Here is a 27,086-nt window from a genome sequence, read left to right on the forward strand (position 1 = left end):
TAATTATAATCCTTCCCAAAGACCTATTTATCATATTCTTTCTTAATAATATGAAAAGAAATTGAAAAAACACCCCACAAAACAAAGATCCATCTTACTTGTCAATAAACTGTGTAAGCCTGACGTAAGCAATTGCTGCTGAATCATCACCTAGGAGATGTACTCTAGGATGTAAGATGGTCACATTCCGGTTTCGACTGTTCTTATTCCACACTGTCAATCATAAAAGAATGATAAAGAGAAAACATGATCAGGGAATGTTTCACAAAGGGTTAAGGGATACTTAGAGAAATATTTAAATACCAACACGCAGTTGTAATTTAACGCGTAATCGGATTGATAGATACGAGGAAGTGCGCGCCCTGTGAGCATGATCCAAACAATGCAGTGATAAATATACCACATACAAGGATATTTAAGTGCAACTCCTACTCACACGTAAATCAATGTGAAACACCCCCAAGGATGATGTGAACATCATTTGGAATGGAAATATATTCTTGTGGCATCCATTTGGAATCCTTACAGACAATATGATACAAGATGTATCTCTCCACAGCTTATCTCACATTGTCGGGGCTTCCAAGCTTGTGCAATAAAAAGGGAATTTGTCAACAAGAATCTCAACCCAAACCTACCAACCACTAGGAATGAGAGACTGTATTCCATGATCCCCAATATTGTATCACAAGTTGTATTTTCAAAGACTGACCCCAAATGAGCTTTGGCCTTGGCCTATTTTTTCCATAGAGAATCATAATTAATGCAGGAAAGCTTAATACTATTAATTGAATGAAAAAAATAATTGTGGCAAAAATGTAATGGTTTACAGCTCAACATAGTACATTGAAAATGAATATTAAGAAAAATTAGACCTTTCTTCTCTGAAAGATAAAGAAACAGAAAAATAGAGAAAGAGAGAGAGGATGAGAAGAGGACTTCTCTAAATCTAAGGCTCTGAAAATGTGGGTGCGACTGATTTGAGACCCCCCCCCCCCCCCGATTGAATTTAGAAAAAGCCTGGGTTATAAAGGGTTAGCAGATAACAATCTTAAACTTACATGTGTCAAAATAAAACTTGTGGAAATCAGTTCCTTCTATGAGAAATCCATTGGCCTCTGGTTCAAAACAAGTCATATGTGGATCGCATAGTTTGCTGGAAGAATAAAGGAATGATGAAACATTACAATCAAAAGCTCATGGATTATTGTTTCAAATTAATATATATGTATATCTAAATAAAATGCTACAACTGGAGGTGCATCATCAGTCTAAAAACAAAATGCAATAGGAATTCATGGAAGTAGTGCACACCTCTTGGCCTTAAGAATTTTAAGTAACTATTGTAACCAACCATTCTTAGGGTCAAAATCACAGTTTAGGATATTTTAAGCACTTCTACCAGTGACTTCATATTGGCAAATTATTTGAATTTCCCTTATCACACTTGTTCAAAATGAGAAGGATGCTTTGGGGGTTACAGATAAAAGGTCCCTTATCCCTTTTTTCCCCTTCATCATCATCATCTGCTATAATCTTTAAAGGGCTATGCAGCCTATCTTGAATTTCAAAAAAAAAAATCCTTATTTTTTTTACCAAACATGCCATGCCATATTATGTCTGCATCAAGAACTAATTAATCTGATTCAAAAACTACCTGCAGTGTATATTTGCAAATGAGAAAACTCAATGTGTGTCAAGATTTACTTAAATCTGTCTCAAGGACTACTTAAGTCTGTCTCCAGGACTCCTTAAATCTGCCTCAAGGACTACTTAAATCTGCCTCAAGGACTATTTAAATCTGTCTCAAGGACTGCTTACATCTTCCTCAAGGACTACTTACATCTGTCTCAAGGACGGACTTCTTACATCTATCTTAAGAATTAATTTAATCTGCCTGACAGACTACTTGCATTTGCCTAATTCTGCCTAAGTAGTACTTATATTTGCCTAAAAGAATATTCATATTGGCTCAAGGACTGCTTACATCTGATTAACAAAATACAGATATTTGTCTTAAAGACTACTTAAACCAAACTCTACGATTACTTACATCTGCCTAAAGGACTACTTTTATTTTCCTCAAGGATTTCTTACATTTGACCAAAGGAATACTTATGTTTGTAATTACATCTGCCTCAAGGATAACTTGTATATTAAGCCTCAATGGCCATTTACATCTACTTCAAGAACTACTTTCATTTGTCATCTGCCTCAATGGCTCGATACATCTGCCTAAATAATACTTACATCTGTCTCCGGGACTACTTTGATACACATTACAACCTTGTGGTTTTGTACTTGTATCTTGATTTTAAGAATGTTAAATGTATCTGAAATACTACTTACGTGTATGATTCAAAGTCGCCTACATTAATTGCCTCTAGAAGAGATTCTGTCATCTTGATGATATCTTGCTTCCGCACTGGATGAAAATAATCACAGATATATGAAATAAAGGAAGAGATGGAGATTGAAAGGTGACTGAGAGAAATGGCTAAGGGTGTTTACATAATTCTTCACATTTGTATTTTTATCAGGAAAATTTTCATCATACCCAAAAATGCTGGAATATCAACGTGTGAAAAGAAAAAGTATTCCTAGAATTGTACAATGAACCTTAGATCTAATGGCACTCAATGTTTTAGTTGTTTTAATGCTTTGAATTTGAAAATCTGTTCTATGGTGTCTTCAAGTGATTTTTTTTTCAAAATTACCTTACTACTTAAACTTTCAATGAAACTAAAATCAATTCAAAATTAAGAATAGTATCTCAAGAGTAGCACTTTTACCCCGCTCATGTCAGACGTTTTTGCTCGAAGCAAGTGATTAGTCCACTCAAGAAAGTATGTTTTTTGAAGGGCATTTTCCAATTTGCTAATTCAAATAAATGAGAAATTTGCCTTGAACGGAAATAGGTTCATTTGTGAACATAGCATAAGTTGAGCAGGTGAGGGTGCCATCTTGGCCAGTGCGCGATGTTGCACAAGACTGCATAAAGTTGTGAAATACAGCGAGCGTGCATAAAACAAGTCTCACAAATACAAAATTGCAATGTGAACAACTCTAAGTGCATTTTTTTTCTTCAAAATAATCCAAAATGTGATTATGTTATCTGTGAATATAATGCATGCCTCGCATGGTATAATGAATATCAAATGTTTCAAGTCCCAATGAATCAAAAAATGTAAAACATTATTTTCATTTCAAACAATTTACAGATCATTCATAATTTTTACAGATTTCTCTGTGTCTCTACTGGTCTTCAAGGATCTTCATATTTTTGTTAATTTCAACTATACAATCACATATTACCAAAAGTTATATTTCCTACACCCTGTAAGAAGACCAGTCATCAATAGTGACCACACCCACCTTTACATATGAATCATATCAATCAAAATCTGGATTCTAGCTATGTCTATTTTTACCAATTTAAGGGTACTGATATATTTGGATCCTTACCGCTCCTTGCATAACAGCTAATCCCCATCTTGCATCCTTATCATGAAATGAGATTCCTAATCCTAACCGTACCCATTTTATGGCCAAAGATTACTAATCCTAACCACACCCATTTTATGGCCCTAGATTCCTAATCCTAACCACATCCATTTTATGGCCCAAGATTACTAATCCTAACCACACCCATTTTATGGCCCTAGATTACTAATCCTAACCACACCCATTTTATGGCCCTAGATTACTAATCCTAACCACACCCATTTTATGGCCCTAGATTACTAATCCTAACCGCACCCAGATTACTAATCCTAACCACATCCATTTTATGGCCCAAGATTACTAATCCTAACCACACCCATTTTATGGCCCTAGATTACTAATCCTAACCACACCCATTTTATGGCCCAAGATTACTAATCCTAACTGCACCCATTTTATGGCCCTAGATTACTAATCCTAACCACATCCATTTTATGGCCCAAGATTACTAATCCTAACCACACCCATTTTATGGCCAAGATTACTAATCCTAACCACACCCATTTTATAGCCCAAGATTACTAATCCTAACCACACCCATTTTATAGCCCTAGATTACTAATCCTTACCACACCCATTTTATGGCCCAAGATTACTAATCCTAACCACACCCATTTTATAGCCCAAGATTACTAATCCTAACCACACCCATTTTATAGCCCTAGATTCCTAATCAAAACCACATCCATTTTATGGCCCAAGATTACTAATCCTAACCACACCCATTTTATGGCCCAAGATTACTAATCCTAACCACACCCATTTTATAGCCCAAGATTACTAATCCTAACCACACCCATTTTATAGCCCTAGATTCCTAATCATAACCACATCCATTTTATAGCCCAAGATTACTAATCCTTACCACACCCATTTTATGGCCCAAGATTACTAATCCTAACCACACCCATTTTATAGCCCAAGATTACTAATCCTAACCACACCCATTTTATAGCCCTAGATTCCTAATCATAACCACATCCATTTTATGGCCCAAGATTACTAATCCTAACCACACCCATTTTATGGCCCAAGATTACTAATCCTAACCACACCCATTTTATGGCCCAAGATTACTTATCCTAACCACACCCATTTTATGGCCCTAGATTCCTAATCCTAACCACACCCATTTTATAGCCCAAGATTACTAATCCTAACCACACCCATTTTATAGCCCAAGATTCCTAATCCTAACCACACCCATTTTATGGCCCAAGATTACTAATCATAACCACATCCATTTTATAGCCCAAGATTACTAATCCTTACCACACCCATTTTATAGCCCAAGATTACTAATCCTAACCACACCCATTTTATGGCCCTAGATTCCTAATCCTAACCACACCCATTTTAAGGCCCGAGATTGCTAATCCTAACCACACCCATTTTTATGGACTGAGAATACTAATCATAACCATGCCCATTTTTTTTTAACTGACAGTTCTACTCTTAACCTTGCCCATTTTATAAACTAAAATTACTAATCCTCACCATACCCAATTTGGAATACCAACCTCTAAGATCATCCTCATCCATTGTGCTGCCCTCTGGAGACTCCTTGATGCCATTATCTTTCTTCTGCAGTGGTAGAGTCCGCGTGGCTGTTCCAATAAAGAGAATTCTTCATCAAAAACCAGTTCCAAAGAAAACAAAATTGTTTTTCTACAACTATAAAAATAAAATTGCTATGAATTATTTTTGTTTTGCTGACTTCTTCCACTTCATATGCGTGGAGAGCAATTAATGGGTTTTAACAACTGAAATTGCATTCATGATTATTGTTATAGATGATATATAAAAAATAATGCATTCTCGGGTAGGTATGAATACACTGAATGCTTTGGTAACATTTTTTTGGCAATATAATTTTTTCTATGAGTCATTAGTCTATTCATGCAATCCTTAGGATAATATGATGTTACCTGTTTTTGAAGGAAATGAACAAATGTCAAATGAGGCATTGGATGGGTGATAGAATAACTTTTTAATAGATATTAGCGAAATATATTAAACAATTCGATATGAAACATTCCATTGTACATTGCACCGTCATGATGAAATTCACGTTAGTCATGTATTCTGTGTTGTTTGAAAGAACTTCCCTTGTGTATGTTATCTTTAAATAATTATTCAACAATTAATCATACAAATACCATTAATCAAATGACCCCAATTAAGATATGAAATACCCTCATTTTTTCAGAAAATATATTATAATTTATGTATTTCACAGTGGTATGAGTTAGAAAGGCCATGATGATTTCATATAAAACGGAAACTGATTTTTTTTTCTGTAACCAAGCTCCCTTCATTATCAATATGACTCTTCTTGGCTGTTTGGGATAACTGCTATTTTTTTTCTTTGAAAAGTGCATTTTTTGGTCAAGAAGTTTGATTGAAAGTGCACTTAAACATGCAAGCTGTTTGTGAAATCTTCAGCAGCCATGCATGGATTTTCCAAGATTTATATTACATATATAAATCATTATTTCGGGTATTATCAAATCAGGTAGATTGCTGTCCATAAAACCTTGAAGTGGAATAAAAATGAAATTTTAAAAGCGCACTTTATCAGAGAATTTATTCAATGAGACACATGCATATTAAAATTGATAGGGAAAGATTTATGACTATGACAACAGAATAATATAGTGATGGGTTACAGAGAATTAATGATTAAATTGAATTTCACACATCCTAAACTAAAACAAATAAAAATATGTGTTAGACATTGTTTCAAACAGTAAGCAAAATTAATTCCTTAGATAAGAATTGAAAATCAATTCATTACAGAAGATGGCAAGATGGAGATTAATGATCAGTTAAAGAAACTTAAAAGTGGTTTGTCAGAGAATACAGAATGTCAAAAATATCTTTTGCATGTTGTGGCAGTGAAATTCTAAAGAAATTATTATTAAATGGAACATTGAGAGCTTTATTGAGAGGATTAAGAGTGCAATGTTAAATTTGTTTCACACTGATTTCATAATCTGTCTATTGGTATACAATTAATCAATATATTTTTTTTTAAGTCTCATTATCTTTTCTTTGTCACTTCCCTTAGTTATATCATTGTAAAATTATTTTGAGTACTAATTTTTAATATTACCCCTTAAGAATAAGAGCCAACCCAGTATAAAAATGAAATAGAATAAAATTGATAATCAAACTTAAAAGCAGGTCCAATCGAATATAAATTGACATAAATCAAAATGAGCATTAAATTTGAAGTAAAAAAAAGAAAGAAGCATAATATGAATGTAATCATTTGCATGCATATGACCACTTCATGCAATCAATGTTAGAATGAATAAATGAACATGATAAACATGTGTTATTATATGATTCATGCATGATCCTTCAAAGAACCTATTAAATGCCCTTACATGCAGCACCAATCTGAAAATGAATAATGAATTAATAACAGATCTTTAAAAAAAATACTGTATCATAAATCAGCATGCTTAAACTAATGATTATATTTTTTTTAATGAATTCATGCACTCAGTATGAAACATTCCTACATGTTTCATACAGTATTGCAGTGGTGTGTGACACTTGTTTTATTTCCTTTCTCATTTTACCACTTCTTGTGGGTTATATTATTATCAATATTATGAGAGGGTATTCATTTTTTAAAATAATCTATGAATGCTACAAATATATTCATCTTCAATTTTTAACAATGGTTTGGAATAAAAAATGCTGAGAATTATTATAAAATAAACATCATAATTGAAAATTACTTTCATCAAAATCATTTTCTTTTGATCTCACAATAAGTGCATGTAATACTCAGGTATTTTTCTAATGGTGTAAAACAACGTTTTGGGCAACTTTTTTCTTTATGTAATTCATTTCAGCGCAGCTATAGCTGGATGTCTAGTAGCATTTCTATAGTTTCTTTTTCATTAGAATAAAAACTGTCATAATTCCACTTTGAATTAAAGAAGCAATATCGTATGGAAAAAAGCAACAACTATATTATGAAAGTGATGAAAAAACACAACAAATATATAGAGTAATATGTGACATTTGATTTCTGACCTTGTAAAAACATTGTAAATTACTACTTAAATAGGCTTTCAATAATTGAATTCATCATATGATCATAACATATAACTATACACGAACATGTAAATGTTAAGCAAGATGAATATATACAAGAATTTCATTATTTGAGTTAGTCAAACATAAGTGAGTAATCACTATTATTAATCAAAATATCACTTAATGCATAAAAAATCATATACATTCCCTTGTGAGTAGAATACAAGTGATAATACAAACTTGTATATTCCATGACTTACACGTATATAAAATACTTCCTTTCGAATTGGATGTATATGAATAGAGATTTGAACCAAAGTGGGGCTGATCAACCATAAACATAGTACTATGAAAAAGCATTATTTATTATCCCTCAAAGATCTCAATAGATATCCCCAAACTTTACAAGTATAAGAAAATGGAAAATCTCTTTAGAATGGGTCAATTTGTATCTTAGTGTTTTCTATTTTTTTTTTAACGGATGATATTTCTCGCAAAGTATACATCACTATTTTGTCTCAAAAGGTAACATTCATGTACATTATGTATGACTAGAGCATTACTTCGCTTAGTAACCAAAAGTATACTGGTGTATATATTACAATTAAATCCCCAAACAACCAGGATATAGTGGATAGTATATCAAATAACCTTTGAAAAAGACCTATATTTTCAAATGAATCTAAAATTAAATCCCCAAACAACCAGGGTATAGTGAATAGTATATCAAATAACCTTTGAAAAAGACCTATATTTCCAAATAAATATATAAAATAAATGATCAAATGGCACGGCACTGCTCTAGTCTTAACTGCACTTTGGGGAAAAGTACATGGATATACATGAAGATGCTTTCACTGCAAACACCCCTTCTTAAATCAATGAATGCCTATCGGCGTGAGTAACATATTAATGGAATGATAAGCACTGATACATAATGAGATCGTTAAGTGTCGCCTGAAATTCATTTCCCCAATTTATATTTTTCCCTCATAGCACCATCATCTTATTTTAATTCTCACATGTCAGTTATGGCAGGTTTTTACCGTGTTCCCTATGAAGAAAAAAACATATCATTTACAGACCATACGCTTTTAAACATACCAAACTATAACGACCTGATGTACAAAACTAAAAAATGATTATTTTCACAAACCAGACACTGTCTTTCTCTTTAGTTATTATTTTCAATAGCCATATCCAACCACCTGGTCTTAAATATTGATGCACCACCTCAATATTCTTTAAATCAATAATTTGAATAATCTTTATCGAAATTAATGTCCAAAAAACATAAAAAGAATAGATACAGATATGTTGTTTACAATCAAATAAACCATAAACCATATTACTTTTATCTGATGAAGTGAATAAAAAGTGATGATTGATTAAGAAATTAAGAAATTAAATATTACAATCAGGTAAGAAATTATATTAAACGGCTAATCTAGTACAAGACTGGATAAATCCCAAACATGCAAAGATGAGACTGTCAGAAATTAATTGAATGTTATGATAATGACTTGTACAAATTCAGTTTTGAAATGTATTATATTAAAAATAAAAAAAAACAGATACACATGCAGTTGGATTTGAATTTATCCACAGAATCTATATCATGCAATTCTGATTTGATAACACGCTCTTAAAATCTACTAGAATGAGTATAACTGACATGTTAAAGCAAGGGTTCTCAATTAGCAACACATGTCACTTGTAATGCATCAGGCCTCGCGAAGCCAATACGAAAAATCCAAAACAAATAAATATATTTCAATTTTTCTGAAATTGAATTGAATAATAATGTAAATTAGATTATTAATAGCAGTTTGGGGGATAATTATTTTGGGCTTCAGAGGGACCGTCTCTGACCGCTATCCACTGCTATGCCAGGCAAAGTAACCCATAGACCCAATGCTATGAAAATTTGTTCATTATGCGTGTTGTACAGCGGCGCAGTATAGATTTCCAAAACAAAATAATAATTGAGAACCCTGTGTTAATGTATTCATAAGGTTCAAAGTCAGTTGAAAATTGTCATGCATTCCATCATTGTATATGCCCGTAAGAAATTGGAATTAATTTGATAAACAGACTTCTTCAAATATTACAAGGATCCAAGATGCAGTCACAAATTTTCTAATAAGCATTCAAGGTTCTGCAATACTAGTAATCCAATCACAGCGCAAGAAAGCCATTAATGCACAATGAAGAGAAAGATTCAAGCACAAGCCAACCGGAGTTATACCATTCTGCCGCTAACAAAAACATGCTGTACTTCTCTGTCGGAAGCAATCTTGACTATCAAAGATGATATTAGTTTGAGGATTAAATGAAATGGAAAAAATGGACACAAGTACTCGAAAATGGACACTAAGAATGAGTTATCGCAATGAGATATAGACAGAGCAACGTGCATTTATGAGATGTTTGAAATGACTCTCAAGAATACTAAAAGATACAAAACTCCACTTAGAAAATAGCCAGATGTAGAGGTAAAAGATAAATGTAGAGGATTTGAACAAACGACTGGACAGTCGATCTTACCCTTTTCTTGACTGCCCCCTATTGTAAACACGCAGGCAAATTGGATACAAATAAAAATATAAAATAACAGAGAATGGAACAAACTAATGTTGATGTGTCATTAAAAATAACATGCTCAATAAACAAATGTCTTGGTACAAATGAATGAGTTTTACTTCGAACAAACTTGTTGAAAGGATGTTCCAACGGCCAACAAGTCACTGTTCACATGACGTGTAAAGACCCTTTGATGGCTAGCATACGGTATATCATCACACATGCTAATTATCAAAGGGTAGTACACCAAATGTAAGAGAACCATGTTGTACACAAATCATAGCAATGGAAACATACATATGAACTAATCAGTCAATGTATGCATTAAAGTTGGAATGAACTAAACTCTATCTTAAATGGTACATTAACACATTCTTCTACTTACATCCTTATTCTTACCATAATGCATATACTGTACATGCAATTTGATGGGTTAGAGGTCATATTAAGGTATACTGTCCGCTGGTTTAGCAGTGGTATAATCAATGGCCAGCATGATGATGAATTTGTCCAACAAAAGTATCCAAGCAATGATAAAAACTTATTTTTGGTAAATAAAAAAACATTGGAAATGATACAAAATACATGTCATGTGTCTGTGTTCTTGGCACCTCTATTACCTGCATGATTGACAACTCAAGCCAGCAAACCAGGGGAACGTTGTCACAAAGCTGTTTATAAGTTATGCAAGACTCCATGCACAACTTCAGGCATTCAACACGTTCTTGTGCTAAATGGGACATGCCAATATTGCTGACCTAGCACATAAGAACATGTTCCAGTCATGTATTAAGTTATGTGCAACTCAAAAACAGCATTATGTATTAATTATGCAAAACGTCTGGTCTGAATCCTATAAAACTGTTTCATGAAATATAACCATCATATCATGAGGTCATAAGACCAAAGATATAAATGTTAATAAACTAAGTTAATCTTCCTCTTTGATTCAAGTAGGTTTGCGAAAATTAATTCAATGAGTTAAATAATTCAATAAAGACATTTTTACTCATAACATTGGCTTTGAAAGAGGCTGAAGAACTGTGATAATGAAGATGGAATCAAATTATTTTCATATCAGAATTGGTTTATATCCTTGTAAAGAATTCTTCATAAAATTTATTAACTCTCAGGTTTGAATTCAGAGTTAACCAAAAACACAAGAACACACTGACATGATATTGTCATTATTCATTGCTGTTGCTACCTTACTTTCATCCAATAAACCATTTTTTAAAAGCACTTTAACTCGAAGAAGCTCATTCCAGTTCTTAGCTGTATACCAGCAAACCATTTCCATAAGATGAATTAAGAAGTTACCAAGATAAAACCCAAAATAGAAAGAGAGTTAGAAATCTAGAAAGATTAATTTAAATAGAAACAAGAATGAAAGAATAAAGGGACAGCAGAAGAGAGAGAAAAAAGTGAAAAGATGATATATATGATAAGGAAAATATGAAGTAGAATTGAAGTACATAAAGAGAGAAGGGCATAGAATGAAACAGACTAAAATGAGTGGGTTATTTGTGTTGGTAGAAGTCTACAAACTACAATCCTTATATGTCATAAGCGTATCAAGGTCTGTTCCTGCTGTTAAAATATTGAGTATATCTCTGGGATGAGGCAATATGTGTGCAGCCACAATTTAAACATTATTGCATTGTATGCCAAAGAGGAACACTAAGGTTTTTACAGTAGGAACAGGCCCTGAGCCGAGATCACCACTATTGTTTATACATGCACATGGTATTTTGTCTGAATGCCACAAAAAACTGGCTGACCACCAGTCTGCCATTCTCTAACCCTCTCCTGACATAAAACAAGATAGAACTTGGTTTTGAGGCTGAGACTTGCTTACATTTTAATGTGACTCATGCTTAAAAACCTGCCAATATATTGGTAGATAACATTCATTGTAAATAATAATTTGGATGAGCAGTAGGCAGGCATTGTAATGTCTTATAAGACATTGAAAATGCATAAATAAATATCAAAAAATATGGTTACATGTGTACCAAAGTTCATTTTTTTTAAAGAACCAACATAACTTCTGGTGTAGAAGTTCGTGTACAATCATTTGATATAATTGTTCTTGATACTTTGTGCAAATATCACCATGATGCAAACAGATCTCCATGTCAGGGTAGGGATAGTATCAGCAAATTTTAACTTTACAGAATGGCAGACATTAATGGGAGGAAGGGGTGGGGCAAGCAGAAAGCCAAGAAAGGAGAGCTAGGGGGTAAATAAATTAGAATGAGAGGGTAGGGGGTCAAACTTCAATAATACATGGTCGGATCAATGATTCACTAACAAACATCAGAACACTCAATGATTTCATGAAGACAAGGAAAAAAAGAACACTCCATAACTTGAGACAATAACGCAATATGACAATAAATTGATGATCATGTTTGGTTATACAGGAAAGCATGCATGATGATTGGATGATACCCCCCAAACAACCTTGTAGATACACATTAACAAACATTACACCAAACAACTCCACTCTACTAACAGACTTCCTAATTAAGAGAGGGTCTTAAGAGAAGACCAAAAGATTATCTGTAACACTTGTTACATGGTGTTAGAAACAATCATAAAAGTCAATATCTGAAAGGATTCAAAAGGAGGACATTAAAGAGATGACTGAGAGATTGTCGTGTACCTCATGCCTAGATTAAAACTACAGAACTCAGCACAGTATCAAAAACTATCAAAATGACAGGTAGAGAATGACAAAAAGCAAAGTACACACAGCTAGATCCAGATATGAAAAGACTTCAGAAAAATACTAGGGGAAGGGTTTGTGTATTCGTGAGAGTGAAACCATTATCATATCAGTATGGTGTCTGTGACAATCGCATAGCTAAGAAGCCATTATGTGGCATTTGAACTAATGAAGTGTACAGAATATCCAACATCAGTCTTCATTAGCTCATACTATCCCAATCCACCATATGTATGAGCCCCCAACCCCAACAAACTCTTGCTCTCAACTCATTGGTGCCCCTTATTCTTCCAAATCACTTTGCTCTAATGGCCATCCACACATACATTCTCTATATCCCACAACCACTCCTACAGCACATCAGGTTGCCCTACCCCGGTCCCAGGCTTTTCCCCGCACCATTCTTCCTGCAACTCACCCTATCACACTTTCACTTGCTTGGCCGTACACCCATCCCTACAACATATCTTTATTGTTTAACCCACACATCCATTTGCCCCATCTAACCCCATTCATTCACTCTACCCCACACCATCCCTGCTACAAACACATTTTCCCCACCCCACAACCACCCATGCCACACATTCATTCACTCTACCCCACACCCACCCTACTACACACCCATTCCCCCCCCCCACACACACCTACCCTGACCACACATTCATTCACTCTACCCCACATCCACCCTACTATACACCGGTTTTCCCCACCCCACATCCACCCATACCACACATTCATTCACTCTACCCCACACCCACCCTACTACACACCAGTTTTCCCCACCCCACATCCACCCATACCACACATTCATTCACTCTACCCCACACCCACCCTACTACACACCAGTTTTCCCCACCCCACATCCACCCATACCATACATTCATTCAATCTACCCCACACCCACCCTACTACACACCAGTTTTCCCCACCCCACATCCACACATTCATTCACTCTACCCCACACCCACCCTACTACACACCAGTTTTCCCCACCCCACATCAACCACATACCACACATTCATTCACTCTACCCCACACCCACCCTACTACACACCAGTTTTCCCCACCCCACATCCACCCATACCATACATTCATTCAATCTACCCCACACCCACCCTACTACACACCAGTTTTCCCCACCCCACATCAACCACATACCACACATTCATTCACTCTACCCCACACCCACCCTACTACACACCCATTCCCCCCACACACACCTACCCTTACCACACATTCATTCAATCTACCCCACACCCACCCTATTACACATCTGTTTTCCCCACCCCACACCCACCGAATCTACCCCACATCCATTCCTACTACACAAACAATTTCCCCACCCAACACCCACCCATACCTCTCATTCATTCACTCTACCCTACACCCGCCCTACTACACACCCGTTTTCCCCATCCCACACCAACTATACCACACATTCATTCACTCTACCCCACACCCTCAATACTCAACATCCACTGGTTCTACCCCAGACCCACCCATACCACACATTCACTTGCTCTAACCTATACAAATTCCAAACCACTCATCAATTCACCCCATCACATATCTATTCTCCCTACCACACACCCACCCACGCCACATATTCATTCCATTTCTTCTAAATAACATCAATTCTAATCACACATGAATTTGCCCCATCCCACATCATTTTGCCCCATCCCACAGCCACACAATCACCATGATATGTTGATTTAAAAAGTTTTTATTACTTCAATATTCTTTGTTTTGTTGTAATAGACATATTCGTATGTCGAAGGGCATTCCACCTCTTACCTTTTTCCACTACCACTTCAATTATGATATCACAAATATCTATCAATTTCCTTTCAAAGTGATATAAAGAACCCCCACACCAATGACATCAATACAAATGAAATAAAACAACTATCATAGAAGCTTAAGCAATAATACCAAAGTAAAGCATGAAGACGATGAGATGAGAATGAAATAACTGATAACAAAAAATTGTTAGAATTATTTATCCACCCTAAGAAGATTGAACAAACCAACAGCGGAAGGAGGACTAGGTGGAGATACCTCTACAAATATGAATACTACAGGTCTATTGAAATTATCTTGACTGTAGCATTGGCATACCCTGTTATCCCTTCTAATCATGGAGCTAAATAATAACATAACTATTCAAAATAATCCATGACAAATCCTATGAAAGCAATGAATTTTTATATTGACAATGGCACAATTACAGCTCCCTTGATGAAATAAAGGGAAACCAAGGCTATCCAGCAATAAAACATGTAAAATTATGAGATGCCTAATATCACTGAAGAATAAACACAATGAAGTTAGAAAATAAAAGATCAAATCCAAAACTGGACAAGATGCATTTTTCAGCACAATACAAAATGAGGAAAAACACAAATTTGCCACCGTCTTATGTAACATGATGTAGTAGCAAGCATGAAACAGGTGTTTGATTTAAAATAATGATGTAATGATGCAATATAGAATATATTAACTCCTGATGAAAACATGTTTTTGCAACAAAATTCCACCTTCATGTAAGAAAACATCTATTGTTGCTACTGTCATTTTGTATGCAATGCTCAACCACGGCAGCAGGCATGAGAGACGTTCACATCAACATGATGAGGAAGATGATGATGATGATTATGATAATGATTATGATTACAATGATGATTTTGATAATGATGGTAATTATGATTATGATGATTATGATAACAATGATGATGATGATAATTATGAGGATAATGATGATGCTGATTATGATCATGAGGATGATGATGATTATGATGATGATCATGATTACAATGATTATGATAATGATGTTGGTTATGATTACGATGATGATTATGACAATAATAATGATGATGATGATAATTATGAGAATGATGATGCTGATTATGATCATGAGGATGATGATGATGATGGTAATACAACCAAAGAAATATTTATGACCTCTGATAAAACACATGCAAACAGAAGATGGCAGAAACAGCTCACCACGAGCAGACATATCAGTCAAATTTCATTGCCAGTTTAAGGAAAACAAGAGAAAATCTGAACTTGTACCTAAAATATAATACTTTTCAAAACTATTCTCTATAAATTCTGTCTCAAATTTGTTCAAGTAAATAATGATTTAAATTCAAGAAATCAAAGCTTGAGAGCATATGCATTTCTGACTGAAAAACCCCATAAAGACATTCTTGCCTAAAACAGGGAAAATTTTCTGTTCAGCATCTTTATTCAGAATTTCCATTCCTAAGATAAATAGATTCATCTACATGTATATTTATTAAAATAATCAGAATTTTGTGGTATTATAGTTTCTGTGTTCAATATAAATTTAAGCATCTGCAATTCAAGTGCCACCAGAACTTCACTAAAACTTAACTTTTTGCTTACAAATCATTTGGACTTAACCAAGGGCCAAAATAGTAAGCCTAAAGTAGATAAATCATTAACTTAGATTCCATACATTACTTACAAATAAAAAAATATTCTAAATTAAAACTAATTCATTAAATATTGAATAATTAAGGCACTGGTAATAAAAGGAAAAGAAGTTCAGATTTTCTCCTCTTTTTTTAAAATGAAAGTATGGCAAGCTAACCACCAGAATCTAACCTGATTTATTTTGTGCTGAGCCTGTGGGGTGGGGAAGGGTAGGGGGCGGAGGTAAAGGGTGAGGTCAAAGGTCAAATATTGAGGGATCATAGGACAGGTATCCATAGGTTAACGAGAAGGCAGGTCAGGAGAAAAGAACAAAACACAAAGAAGAAGATTAGTTCAGTACAAGAAAAAGTCACTTGAAACACTTTCAATTTACAAGGGTTTGAACAATTGTGAAATGTGGGGGGAACAGGTGAGAAAGTTGTAGGAGAAGGAGAGGCCTATATTATTTAAGAGATATACAAGTAAATTAAATAAATATACACCATAAAGGCAATGGAATCTTTGAAGATTTCTTAAGAATAAAAAGAAGGCTGAAGAGAGACATTATCTTGTATGCAAAGAATGTAATGTATGAATTAAATGGAAAGTAAACTGTAGTGTCAAGTGGATATCAGCAATATACCCAAGGGATTAACTTCATCATGACAAGTGAATTATTTAAGACCATCTCTCATTCCCTCAATCATATGCGCCAATAAATCCTCAATTTAAGGAGGTAATGAAAGACAAACCAAAAAGGAAAGTCATGAATTTAAAGGTAGTGCCATTATGGAAAGGATCAATGATAATTATCTGAAATGGTTTATTACTGATGCACTTTTTGTCCATCGATGCAAGGACTTCAGCATTTCATATTATAGAGCATTCTATTTTTGTTCCATTCCTAAAGTGGGGATTGAGTACCAAGAAAATTCAAAATACTTTACCCAAATAAAAGTACAGCTAGTTTGGATTTTAAAATTGTATCTGAATCTTTCAACATTACTTCACACAAAACAAGATCACCATCAATCTTGCATTTAAGTGGATCTCTTGTATTTCAAAATTCTGCCTCTGATCAAAGATATGTTCTTTGAAAATCCAGGTGTCTAACATTGTATTAGTCCAATCAGATTCATGTAAAGAACATTCTAGCGATTTTCTTACGATAGAATTGTAAACATCCCAACATAAATCAAAATGTAAACATAGAACATGATCACTGCAAGATAGCAATCAAGGATTTTTGTTCATTTTTTAAACATCGAACTGAAGACAGGCCAGTTCAATGATTTCATAAAATCATTATTGAGACTTTTGTTGCATTGAAGTAACTTTTAAAACTGTAATTCTGCAGAATCACTTTCCAAACATTCCCCTTTAAGCATCTAATGTTTGCATTTTTAAAGATGTTTAATTTACAACCTAAAATCGCTTGAATTCGCACCCGTGGTATGTTGCGCATGGTATTTATAAAATGACAAGATGTTGCCTGAAACACAAACTTGGAAAAGGTTGACTACAACTTAATTAAGTTTCATTGAGATCAAATATACACAACACAAGTAATTTTCAGAAAATATAATTAGAAACATTATCACTTGTATTATAGAGTTAGAGGTAAGCATTTCTGATTTTAGAGTCAACATTTTAGATTCAACAAAAACAAAGGCAAAAATTATGTTAGTCTTTGTGCATAAAAGAATGTTTATTCATGCAACATTAAATCAACGAATATTCTGTTAATTTTATCTTATTTTACTTCACTTCAATACATACTTCAAATGAGTTAGAACCACTCCATTTAACGTCTAGGGGCATATACATATACTTACAGATTACAAAGCTAAAGATATATTATCTTAACACAGTAAGAAATACATTAGTTTCTATGAGTGGGAAATAATATGATATAACATCCATTACATAGATCATTCACTGGTTGGATTCATATAAAATTAACACCTTTAAAGGTCTACCCCTGACACGCTCTCTCTCTCTCTCCTACTTATCTCTATATCTATGGACTTCTTTTTGCATTCTTCTTTCATTTTTCTCCCTTGCAATATAGTACCTAAATTTTCGATGAATGTAAGGTATTGCCAAACCCTAGATAGAAATTCAAGAAATCCCATATGTAGCGTCATATCATTTTTTTTTCAAATTTACTCTCATCAATGTATATCAAGCTATCAAAGTTCATGAAGCGCCCCTATCCAAAGTATCTCATGCACTCTTCATATTTGGGGAGCATTCCAGGAAAGGATTTACCAGATGATATGTCAAACCAGGTGAATGTTTTATAAAGTTGTTCATAAAGTTACACACAAATTTACGCACGACTTGAACATGTTCTTACGTGTTGAGTCAATTACATATTAATGTATTGCTTAGCACAAGAAAGGGCCACCAGTCGTGCCTAAAGTCATTTGAAACTTGTGAATAGCTTTATGAAACACACACCAAGTCTGTTTTATCTGACCGTTACCATAGTACCAGTGTTTCTAAAAAGTTTGAAAGTTTTTGTCAGATCTGACATCTTGTCAAACAACAAACGTTGATGAACTGCTACCCAGCTATCTTTCAAGCCTGGTGGATTTGAAATCCTATACAGGAATCCTACATATTTTGCACTTAATATTTTATTGTTGGCCATGTCACATTAAAAATGATATTTGGCATGTCCCATAGTCTAGTAAACAGTGACCAACCCCAAACTTTGTAAAGCTTGGGTAAACGTCCAATAATGCAAATTATATTGAACTATTATTATGTCCACATCCATCTTACAAATGTGAAGTGAATGTTATTACACTTTTCCCTGATTAACCCTTTATGAAAATTATAATTTTTTTCAGTTTATCCTCTTAGCATGCTCTCTTGGTAATATTTATATATTTCTAATTAGAGGCCCATCAAACAAATTTGTAGATTTCATGTCAAAAATGTATATCCAAAGATCGTATCATGAAATTATCCACCAATCCCATGATAAAAAATACCCCCAAAATACTTTTTTTTTTGTTAGAGATCCAAGTTTTTATTTTCATCTTAGAAATTCTAATAGTGAATTTTAGCTGTGAATATCATATCACATTTTAGATCACATCGTTAAGAAATTAGTTTTATGATATACTCATTATTTCATTTGAAAATCACACTTAAAGGGTATCATCAGGCTTTGAAAATGAATGAAAACAATGCCTGAGTTTAAAGAAACTCTTCTTTAACTTCCATAACTTTTTTAACAAGGTTTGTAAAGAGTTCATAGTATAATAATGTTTTCGTGTATCAATATGAAATTGATGAAGATATTTATGATCCATGCTATATCATGGTATGAAAGTATGAAATATAAATCAATGGCATCAAGACAAACTATCAATCAAGTCTATCTATCAATTTTTTTTATAATTTCCAAGCACATTCTGCATGCCATATGAATCAATCCTTTAAAATAATATGCAGTTAGTCAAAACAAAATGGAACTAAACAAAAACAAAACAAATTTTTTTCAAAACGTAATATGGTGAGAAGCTTTTCCAACTAAAATAAAAACATGTTTTGATTATATACCAAGGATGAAAATTTAGTGGGGTAGTTTCGGTTGCAAATATACTGACATAAAAGTAATAAAATAACATATCATCATATGAATTTTCATAGGTTATAAAAACCACAGTTCATCATTATAACTAATCTTAATATATTAACAATTTTTTTGCAAATGGATACAGAGTATGTTATTCTTTTATATATATATCTTTTTTTAATCCATGAGAGCACAATTTTCCTTTCTTTAAAAGTATGTTTTTTGGTAAGGGATTTTGGGGTAATGGACTTAATAACTTGACTGAAAATGAAGGATTGAGTTAGACAATTCCACTTTCAAAGGGAAAAAACCAGAGCTACACTTCATACAGGGATGATGTTAGAATAACAGAAAGAACTAAAGAAAAAACCAAGACAATGTTATTAGAAAAGTGGACAACACCATATCACCATGGTAACAAAAACAGCTGAAGGTCACATGTCAAAAGGGAATTTTTTGTTAATTCAACAGGTTTTAAGAGTATTGTTGTCAAGTTTGTTTAAATATCCATGATAACCAATTATGAAAGAGACAGATAATGCAAATAGATCTACGACTAAATTACTTTTTGAGAGACTGGTAACTGCCTTCACATTGTCTAAAATATTTTGACTACTTTGTCGAAAAACTTGTATATGACTTTGCCTGTGACCTTTGTGCTTTGTTACCATGGTAATATGTGAATAAATCTAGCAGAGCTCCAACCTGAACTGGCCTGCTGTGCCTGCTGAGAAGCCGCTGATATTCCTAGGGAAGGCGAAGAAAAGCAGAGGCAACATTGAGAAGCAACTTTGTGGTGTCAACATTAGGCTGCAGCATCATGGTGCAACAATTTATGCTGAAACATGGTGTGGTGCAACATTACACGCTGCAACATTTTGTGGTGCGACAAGATTCGGAAACAAACGGGTGGAAAGAAACACTTTCGGTGCACCAGAAAGCAGGTGATGTGGCTGTGCAAGATGGTTTGCTGGAAAACTGGAAGCAACTTCATCCATCAAATTATTAGGAAACTTTTTGTTTTTGACTAAATTCATAAAAGTAGTTTCTGAAACACAATTTATGATATCATGTGTCAATGATGTTTCATTGTTTAATGATGTTTAATTAACACTAACAAAAGGAATTTAGCTATTGCCAATGGAAACCTAATACATGTGTGTTGCACATTCTGATGGTTCTAGCAAAATTGGCAGACAGTTTTTATTAAACAAGTCCACTGTTGTTGTTGTTTGGCAATTGATATCAAACAAATTCAAGTCAGTATTGGTATATTTCTCTGTTAGCACCAAATCAAAGCATGATTAGCGAATAAAATATGTATAAAGCATATTTTTTCAAAACCACCACTGGAATTGAGGCTTGTTTACATTTTGAACTGGAAGAGCAATCGAAGGAGAATGGCACCATAATGTGAGACTTCACCACTGATAAATACTGGTGCACACTACAATCACTGCCTCATTTTATGTTTGATGTTAAAGTGTTGAACAAGTATAAGGCTGGGAAAGAGAATGTAAGATTGTTATTATAAGGGAGCTGCTGGTCATTGTTTTCATATTAGTGGGGAAGAAAAATGTCAACTTTTATGATGTAAAAATATGATGGGATTGATAGACACACACCCAGTAGATTTGTTACTGGAATAAGTATTTTAAAAGTTGGTTAGAGTTTATAAAAAAATTCAACAGAAAAAAAACCTAAATATCATGAAGTGAATTCATAAATTTCCTCATTCCATTTTCACTTGCCCCAAACCCATATGAGAAAAGTCTGACTGAAATCCTATTCAAATGAATACCTCTTAGACATTGAGAGATTTCTAAGAAATAACAAATCAATGAAATGATGAGTTCATATCTCTCTACGACACAAAACTGAAAACAGTTATGGTTTGTTAATTAACCATTAATAAATATGGAACTGAAATGCATTAATTACCACTAATGAATTAAAATCATATTAAACAAAATATATCTTATCATGAGAAAATTCTTGTTCTTTTAAATGCAAATTCAATTGAACAAATGTAAACATCAAGGTACTAGTGACATGAACAAAGACAAGCCATAATATTCCAAGTTCCTTTTCTTTTGGATGTTGTTTTATGGAGGGTTCTTTATATGAATTAATCCCATATCCACACCTCTCTCTTTAGCCAGTACCCATTGTATATAGCATTTTGTGTTATGAAGCAACAGTTTATGCACAGCAAGATATTAGATAGGGGCTGTTTGCACTGCCACTCAGTGAGGTTGTACACCACACGACTCATGTCACACTGTGCATTAAATTACAAAGATAAATGAACATTACTATCTAGACTCAATATGATTAGGATGCAAATTAAAAGCCATAAAAAGAGCCCTTTTAGGTATCACGTTTCAGATGCACTACTAACAACGGTTTGAATTAGGTGAAAATCCCTATTAGAAACATGAATTGTCTCCCACAAAAACATCTCAGGTTACACATTTATATGCCTATTACTCTGCAATCAACGCTCAGTCATAGCCAGCAATACATGGCAAGCTTTGAAAGTAGCACCTTTAACATTACCAATCGACATATAGCTCTAGTGCATATAAGCCTAACTTGTGCCATTCGTTGAAAAATAAAGTTGCGCAAGCTAGACCCCCACAACAGCGAACAAAAATTGTATTAGTTTTTAGCAGTTGCGAGCAGCGATCAGGCAACAGTACGATTCCATCTATCCTGTGAATAAAATAACTGTAAATTCTGGAAAAGTTAATCTTCCACAAAATGCAAAGATGTGAGCTTTAGATTGAAGTGATATCATCTTCCACTTTATTTTTTTATTTTAATTCAGAAATATTTAAATTTGCAGGACTATTTGATACATTGGTTATGCCTGGCAACAAATGCATTTAAACAATTTGCAGCAATATGCAAGTAGAGTATGCCATTATATGACTGTAGCATCACTCAGAGTCAATTTTTACGATGACTCATGTGTATTCCCCCCCCCCTCTTCCCACCCCCACCAAACATCAATATGAACGAATAATATGGAAGGAGTTCCGAAGTGTTCTAGTAGGATCCATGGTAGTACTCAGAGGTACACGGTGAAGCACTTGACTGGAATATAGGGTGTTGAATTACCCCCTTGGAAGCAGCTGGTAGCAGTTTAGATTCCACATTATTCTGTCATAGCTTTGTTCAGTAGTGCACTCATAGGGACCCCCTAGCTGATCCTATATTTATCGGACAGTGTCTACTGGGAATAGTTCTATGGATGGTATGCTAACGATCATCATAATTCTAGACAGAGTTCACGTCATACTGATCGTCATATGGCTTGACAGAACTCTAGTCGTTCTGTCAAGAACAGTATGCTAGAAATTCGGTATAAATATGTATATCTGATACAAAAAAAACTAAGATTCTTTTCTAGTCCCAGTCTTCAACACTTCATAGAGGTACAAATACAACTGATATTTTAAGGCCTTTGTAGCAAACTTTGGATAAAATATCTTTTTTCCTGTAGCAGCCCTTCACATGAACTTAAAAATGAGATGACTATTGATACATAAAAACACTAATTTCATTCCAAAATAACGACAAACACTCTCATTATATGAAGCGATACATGGCTACAGGAATGAACATCCCCTTTAAATTTGCTGACTGAAACATGTTGGCCTAAGAACAATGTATCTTCTCTTCCAACAAACGTAAGATCATTCCAAAGTCATGTGCTTGAATAGCAACCCTCTGTGTAGCCTGATTACCGGTAGAGCTTACACCCCTATGGAGCATACATTAGGGTTCATCCTAAACCTGTCATTCTCAATCGAAATAAACCCAAGAATAAACCCTGATGGCTTTGCTCTTCTTAGGACGAGTTCAAACAATTTTATCCAGTGGAATGACAAACATGAATCACAAAAAACACCAAGGCAGAGAAGGGTAACTGCAGGAGATTCCCCCCCCCCCCTAAAAAGCTGATTCTGCCCCAATCCCTGTACGTCAGTTTGACCTGGGAATGGGTCAGCTTGGAGTTTATGGAATCCATACATCCCCACCGGAAAAAGAATCAGCATCATGATGGAGGAGATCTCCATTTTCGTCCGTCAATATTTGATGGCCATAGAAATGTCTTTAAAATACATCTATTAAGAAATCCCTGCTTGCTTTTTTAATGGAAACTATGTTTACAAATGACAAAACAAGCGGTTCAGACGAAATGTCTTCTGGAAAATTGTTTCAACGACATGTCAAATGAACATGGCCTTAATCTTGAAGGTATGTGATAGTTCTGGTCAAAGCACTTGGAGAATGAAATTTGATATTGAATCTTGTTAGTTGGAGATCACTTCTCAAGGAAACAGTCACAAACAATCCACTATGACTGATGATGCTGTATCAAGAGTATCCCCATGGTATTAGCTCTGCTATACAGAAACTAAATTAAGTATTTGATGTAAATGGGTTGAAAAGAATTGTAACCATTTGGGGTAATTCATTAAACTCTCGAATACAGCATAATCACTAACATCTTTATTTCTAGAGCTATGATTTCATTTTTTTTTGTCGTTTACATACTGAAAACCCCCATAAATTTAAAGATATTTTGATAGTGCTAAAGCTATAAAAGAAACTGCATAATATTATGTAATTGAGTTGAGTAGTGTATGAATTCAGGACAACTTGCTGTACTGCTATCCAATCACTTATGTAAAACCATTTTTTATTCAATTTTTTTATGTTAACTCGTCACCAATTATCATTATTCAATTTGCATTTAGCGCAAAGTTTTCTGACAGTAAATGTCTAATTTAAAATGACCAACATAATGAACCTTTAGCTTCAAACACAAGTTTTGTAAGGTGATTTTACACAATTACTATAATGTTTCAGTACCTTCAATGGAATATGTATGAACACATCCAATGGGTTTCCACTGGATAAATAAATACCAATATTGTATCGTACTGGACTATCTTCAGAAGATGTGAACATGGTTAATCAATTTATTTTCAAATCACCGTATTCCACAGACTTAACAAAGCTGAGGGAAGAATATTCACAGGTTATATTTAATAGGAGACAGAACAGAACAAAAATATATTATAATATCTTAACAAATCTATCAATATTCCTCATTTTTTAGAGGAAAAGGGCTAAAAATGTAAGAATGTAAATGAGTGTATTAATCATCATCAAATTTGTGAAAAAGCTGAAATTGCAATTATACTGTATGCCATTATATTTCACTTGAAAGGAACAGGTATATTTCAACACAATGGACAGAGCTCAGCTATCATATCTCAGCTATCATAAGAGTGTGAATGACTTGATATGTTATCTTGATCTGATGTGGACATAGTATGATTGCCTTATCCCAATCCAAATACTCCTTCTGATTTCACATACTTAGCAGGATATGTACATCTCTGCTCTTCCACTTAACAGCTATAAGATAACTTTTGAAACTGTTCGATGTCAGTGATGTGCTTTGAAAATATGTGACATGGTTTACAAACCATGGAGCCATAAACAATCTACTTTGCAACAACGTCATGAGATCATGCTATTTAGAGCAATCATTGCAGAGTATTCATATTTTGGGTAATTGACACTTCACACCACTATCAAAAAGAATTGCAATTCATGATATATTTATCATTTTTTCAAGCTATTATATCTTTTGCAGAAAATGTTAAGTGGTAATTGATTTCAAAAGAAAGACATAAATACATGTCAATTTACCATATGTTTAAAATGTTCAATCATTTTCACAATACTATGTGTAAGTTGTAGTTTTCGTGACAGAATAAAGCCACAAATCATTAGTGGTTTATTAATAAAAATCCCTCAAATGGCTATTTGTACAAGACAGCCATGAATGATTAAGTTAATACTATCAAGTTTATTATTAAAGCAATAAAATTAATAAATATTTTTATCTAAATAATGTAAAATGTTATAGTCTCCAAATTACGGTAAAAACTCTACAATCAAACTCATTACTAACATCTAGAATTGGCAACCTAAGTTTCTGTGTCAAAATCTCTCATACTCACACCATATTAATTTTCAATGGAACTCATGCAAGCTCAGATTTTAATTGGATCTTGCCAGAAGGGGAAAAAACACAAACCATTCAAAGTAGATCCTCATTAGAAATAATTTCTCTGCAAGCTAGAAAACTGTATCATCATGCCATATTTGGCATTGCTCAAGGTCACTTTCACAGGGGAAATGAAATATGTGTTATCACACACACGTTCAATTCAGCAATTGATTTTTCATAGTGAAGAGAATTATTTATATCACAAGGAATATGTATATATGTTATTGTGGTCTTATGCTGAAGAATACATTGTCCTCATCACAAAGATTTGCCATAATGGCAAGCAATTGAGGAATGATTCCCACATGATATATCCTGAAAACATCAGATAATTTCAGTATAATAATGTTTTTTGTGCGTAAATTTATTTACCTTCTCTTTTTCCATATTTCTTGGGGAAGGAATAATGGTAGGCAACAATTCTCATGACAATTTTGGAATTCATCTTTTCAACACAATCTGTCTTATCAAACTTAAAAGAACAAATGCCAATGAATACTGCTATTAAATGAATTCCTTCTGTAATTATAGAAAAAATAAAAAGGGTAAATAAATTACCTTAACTAATCAATTCAGTCAAGAGATTTAAGCAAAGATTCTGATTGTAAAATATGAAATTCAGCTCTCCATTATTATGATGTCAGTTTGAATAATTGTATTTTATTCTACACTGTCAATATATTGCAAAATGTTGGTAAGGATTCAGTCTAATCATTATTTTGTGGTTAGCGAATAAACATAAACACAGGGATATGAAAATATATACAAGCATATCAGTAGTTTCTTAGATGTTTTGTTATTGTATTTGTGTGATTTCATATTCATGACAGGCAAATTATATTGCTTTATCACACATGTCATATAGCCTGACAATATTAGTATAAAAATGTAAACTTTCTGTCAAAATAAATATATTAAATGTTTAAATGTGGTGTCCACACAATCCTCAGATTCAAAGAAACAAAAACAGATTCTCTTAAACCATAATTATGGGGGTATAAAAGTTCATGGAGGAGTATTAATAAAAGGAAAAGAATCTAGGGTTGAAACATAATTTAAAAGCCAAAAAGGGACATCAC

General features: G+C 33.8%; 1 protein-coding gene across 2 annotated transcripts in view; it reads right to left on the minus strand.

Moving 5' to 3' along the window:
* Positions 1–27,086, minus strand: part of LOC129282288 (calcium/calmodulin-dependent protein kinase type II subunit alpha-like) — a 44,094-nt gene that overhangs the window by 7,234 nt on the left and 9,774 nt on the right. For both annotated transcript variants that reach the window (XM_054918220.2, XM_064113372.1), the window contains exons 4-10: positions 20,616–20,657; positions 16,511–16,531; positions 10,108–10,125; positions 5,025–5,111; positions 2,350–2,425; positions 1,062–1,156; positions 99–213 (exon numbers count right to left, since the gene is read on the minus strand). In XM_054918220.2, coding sequence (XP_054774195.1) covers positions 99–213; positions 1,062–1,156; positions 2,350–2,425; positions 5,025–5,111; positions 10,108–10,125; positions 16,511–16,531; positions 20,616–20,657 — 454 coding nt within the window. The remainder of the gene's footprint in view (positions 1–98; positions 214–1,061; positions 1,157–2,349; positions 2,426–5,024; positions 5,112–10,107; positions 10,126–16,510; positions 16,532–20,615; positions 20,658–27,086) is intronic.

The sequence above is a fragment of the Lytechinus pictus genome, chromosome 18, assembly GCF_037042905.1.
Source record: "Lytechinus pictus isolate F3 Inbred chromosome 18, Lp3.0, whole genome shotgun sequence".
NCBI classification, from domain to species: domain Eukaryota; kingdom Metazoa; phylum Echinodermata; class Echinoidea; order Temnopleuroida; family Toxopneustidae; genus Lytechinus; species Lytechinus pictus.